The sequence below is a fragment of the Haliaeetus leucocephalus genome, unplaced genomic scaffold (assembly GCF_000737465.1).
Source record: "Haliaeetus leucocephalus isolate CR32 unplaced genomic scaffold, Haliaeetus_leucocephalus-4.0 Scaffold212, whole genome shotgun sequence".
NCBI classification, from domain to species: domain Eukaryota; kingdom Metazoa; phylum Chordata; class Aves; order Accipitriformes; family Accipitridae; genus Haliaeetus; species Haliaeetus leucocephalus.
Window position 1 is genome coordinate 867,771 of NW_010972648.1, and position 4,288 is coordinate 872,058.

The window sequence follows — 4,288 nt, forward strand, 5'->3', positions numbered from 1 at the left end:
GGCGGCCCCCGGCGGCCGCCCGGGCCGGGCTGTGGGGCGGCCGCCGGGGGGCCCAGCCTCAGAGACCCGGGCAGGGCACCCGGCGTGGGTGAGCCCCCAGCCAGGATGGCGAGGAGCTGGGGGAGCAGCCGCCCCGGTCTGCGAGGGGCTGGAGGAGCTGGCGTGGGGCTCAGCAGCGGGGCGGGCGGCTGAGCAACGGTCCCGGCACCGCAGAGGCTTTGGGAGCCGCAATTAATGTTGTTCAGAGATTCCGGGAGGGCTCTGGTAAAACCGCGCGCTGACACGATGTTCAAGGCCACAGGTTGATGCCGGGTTCGCGGCTCCAGCGCCGGCCCGGGCAGAGGCGGTGACACTGCCAGGACAGCGCTTCTCTCCTGCCTTTCGCACGTCTTTTCCAAGCGCGGGTGTTTGTACGAAGCAAACAGGTTCTTTTTCTCACCGTGATCCTTTATCAGAATTGTTTGCTTTTCTTGTGGCTCAGTACGTACATGTATTGGCTTGCTTTCCGAAACAAATTTTTGTATCGCTCTTGGAAGATTAAACTTAATTTTCCACAAGCTAATATTTTATAGCAATTCAGATTTTAAAAAGCAGTAATTTTGGCAAGCCATCTGTTATGTTTGCCTTTATTTTCTGTGTGGAGTTTAGGGGATTGCTAAATAACTGACATACAATGAAATAATTTTCATTAATAACATAGAAGGTGAATGTATTTGGGGGGTTTACTACTTACTTTGTGAACTGTTAGGCTGATTCTTTTGTTCCTACTTTATCTTAAATAAGCTATTGTAATCCAGAACACTTGACACATCTGAGACTGGTCATAAAAGGCGGCTAAAAAAAAGGTTTGGTATGAATAACATGAATATTCAAGAGAAAAATATTATTGAACAGTACTTTTTTTCTGAAGTTGCAGATTGTTTATATAGAACATTTTCTGGTTTCATGCATAAGTTACCAGTTTGTTTTCAATTCCATCAGCATTAGGAGATGCAGAGAAATCAGACTTTTCAAATTAGGCTTTTTACATGATCAAGTGAGAAAGACCGAGGCTTTATTGACCATGAAAATTCCCTATATTTTTATGCCTTAAGCTGTAATATGCAATGAAAGTGAAACACTCTACAGTGCATAAAATTGTGCAAGTTTTAAGCCACAGCATATTAACCAGCTAATGGCAGACCAAAGGGCATTTTTATCTTTTTGATTCTTGCATTAACCTTCCATTAAAATTATCTATGTGATTATCACAAAGCACTGGAGATAATAAATTTAGGGAATAGCAGGCTTGTTAAATATCATTTAAAAATGCTTTCATCAAGTAAAATGTGCCAAAACACAGGGAAACTATGAGATTAGCTGAGTATGCAAACATCGTAATGAAAGAATTATTTTTATTGAAGCTGATAAAGTCTTTTATTGAAAATTACTATATTAGACCAGCACTCTGGGTCTTCACGACTTGCTGCGCTCACTCAGAGGTTTGGGTGACAAGGGGGGACGAGGGGAGAGGGATGCTGAGAGCCCGTGGCTGCTGTGGCTGCCCTGCGCCGAGCCGAGGGCTGCGGGAGGAAGAGCCGGAAAGCGGCCCTGCGCAGAGCAGGGCTCTCGGAGCTCCGAGTTCCCTCTGCCATCGTTTTGTTGATGGCCCGCTGGGACCAGTTTCACTAAAGCCTCATTCAGTTGGGTGCTGTGAGGGTCCCTGCCCTCCCCGGGCTGTCCCGCTGAAGCACCGACGAAATTAAATACTGTTTCATGTCTTGCAGGTTAACTATATTCTAGAGTCACGAGCAAGCACAGCCAGAGCAGATTATTTTGCTCAGAAACAAAGAAAACTGAGCAGGAGAACAAGCTTTAGCTTCCAGAAGGAGAAGAAGTCAGGACAGCAGTAACGCCTAGCCTCGAGGAGAGCCTGTCTGCCGAATTCGGAGGAGGAGACGCTCCCCACCGCCCGAGACAGGTGGGAGCCAGGACTGCGGTGCTCCTGCTGCCAACAGGCAGGAGCAGCCGGGGAAGAAATCTGAATTATCCCGTCTCTCACGGTTGGAAGATTATCCCTCGTTGGTGATGGGAAGTCTCCCCTGTGACAAATATAAAGAGCCATATCAGCCGGAAAGAAGACTGTTACGCTTCAGGTTCCTTTGATTAGAAATAAGAGAATGACGTAGACTGGCATCATTTAATTACTGTATTATGTACAATCACAAGAAGAGATGTGATTACATATTATTTCACAGCCTGGTTAAAATAAATTATATACATCTGTAATACACCCACATACACACAGGTATTGCTTGTGACATGATCAAATTTCTAAAAACAAAATGTAGGACAAATGTATCCATTTTTACTATTAATAAACAGATGTAAGCTTTTTCAAGGTCCATATGATGCACAGTTCTTTTGGGGGGAGGCTGTAGTCCCAGATGGTTTCACTTCTGTTGCTGAAGTGCAGGAGGCAACGGTGAGCCAGGGAACAGCAGCCATTGCAGGGGAGCCGATTTGTGAAGAAACGTTGAGACAGTCAAGTCTGTTGTGGTTTGTTTTGTTCAAAAATATTTTTATTTAACTGTGCTTTTCAGCTTTGCATACGTTTTATTGGAAGTTACTTGCTGTAGTCAGCACGGTGTTTTGAAAACCAAGGCAGCGTCTCTGCAGTTGAAAGGAGAGCATCCTCCTGCCTGTGCGAGCTGCCCACGGCCACCCGTGGAGTCACGGCTGCTGCTGCACTGGGGTCTGCTCTTCCTCTCTGAGACAGCTTGCACCTGAGGACTGAGAAATGCCTTCTCCTTTTCTTAATATTATTCTTTAAAAATAAAAATTAAGACCGACTTTGTACTGGGATTTGTAACTATTTTGGCCTTGTCCATCCTTAATAATACATCAGGGAACACGTGAATGGGATTACTGGGAACCAGAGCTGCATTTCTGGTTCAGCTCACCAGAGGTGTCTTTCATAAATCCCTCCAGGTCATTGAAGCTGGAGCTCTCTGCGCTGCTGCTGTGGATTTTCTATCAAGCAAATGCCCCCAGTTGGAGAGGCGTTTAACCACAGCCGGGGCTGCAGGGCAGGCTGCAGTGCTGCGGGTCCCACGGGCAGACCAGGCTCCCTCCTGCCGCCCAGCCTCGCCTGCCGCAGCGTGACCTCTTACGGTGTCCTACCTTGCTTTTGTATAGAGAAAAAGTTTCTGAGCCTTAACACATAGTTTAGGAATAAACACTAAGGCAGAGAGGTCTATTTGTCACTTACCTGTTGCGTTTAAGTTCTTGGTTTTTAAAGGTTTAGCCCTCCCGGAGCCGGTGTCGGTGCTGCCTCAGGAGGGGAGCCCTGCCCGCACCGCAGAGGCCAGTCTTCGCTGTACAGTCTTCCATGGTATCTGCAAAACAAGAGAAACAATATTTTATAGTATGATATTTTTTAATATTTTATATGTGCAAATGCAGCACAGATGCAATGGGGAAAGGCCCTTCAAATAATGCAATGTAAATGACTCCTTTAACCACTTTGTGAACTATTTAACATTAAAGTTGTTATGTGAATGTTCTTTTGCCACCTAGTTTCAATTCTTTTTAGCTGAACTAAAAAATTGCCTACGTTGGTATCAGAAACTACAGAAGTCTCCTACTTGCTTCCATGGCTGTAATGCTGTTGCCACCCACTTACATTTCTTTATTATAAGTAGGTATTCAATATACGCAGTATTTTGCTTTCAGTAAAGCCTAAAGATTCACATAATAAAAAAAATCTCTGCTGTCTAAACTGTGGTAACATTTGTGGGTGCATAGTCACTTGCCCAGGCCGCGTGCATTTACACCATCTCGTAAATCACCTTCCACTTGCTTTATTTTTAGTGCAGTCTTCCCACGGAGCTGGGACACGCAGCGCATCCCTGGGGAGGACGGGCAGGGCGGCAGGGACGGGACGCGGCTGCTGGAGGACACTTGGAGGGCTTGGTGGGGAGCAGGCACAGTGTGGAGCCCAGAGTGAGTTTGTTTGCTCCAAAAGAGCCGTTCACAGTTAAGAAGCGAATTTACTTCCACAAATCAGATCCAGTCGAATATGCAGTGTGGAGGAAACCTTCCTTAAATTCTGGAAACATCGAGCTTTTCAAGAGATGAACAGCCTCTCAGAACAGACATTTCTACTCTTTAGTGTTTGCTGAAAGAGTTAAATCAGAGCTCATGGTTGCAATCTGTGTGCAGCTGAACACAAATCCATCATGGGCTGGTCTTTCCCTGGTAGTTGTAGATTTAATTGATTCAGATGGGCATTCAACTGGGTCAGAAA

General features: G+C 46.0%; 1 protein-coding gene across 2 annotated transcripts in view; it reads left to right on the plus strand.

Annotated features, from left to right (window-relative positions):
* MAPKAP1 (mitogen-activated protein kinase associated protein 1) overlaps positions 1-3,309 on the plus strand; it is a 98,710-nt gene extending 95,401 nt beyond the window's left edge. Inside the window, exon 11 of one of the 2 annotated variants that reach the window (XM_010566475.1) lies at positions 1,767-3,309. In XM_010566475.1, the coding sequence (XP_010564777.1) occupies positions 1,767-1,892 (126 nt within the window). In that variant the 3' untranslated portion in view covers positions 1,893-3,309. The remainder of the gene's footprint in view (positions 1-1,766) is intronic. The other variant, XM_010566474.1, reaches the window with a different exon arrangement.
* The last annotated feature ends 979 nt before the right edge of the window (positions 3,310-4,288 follow it).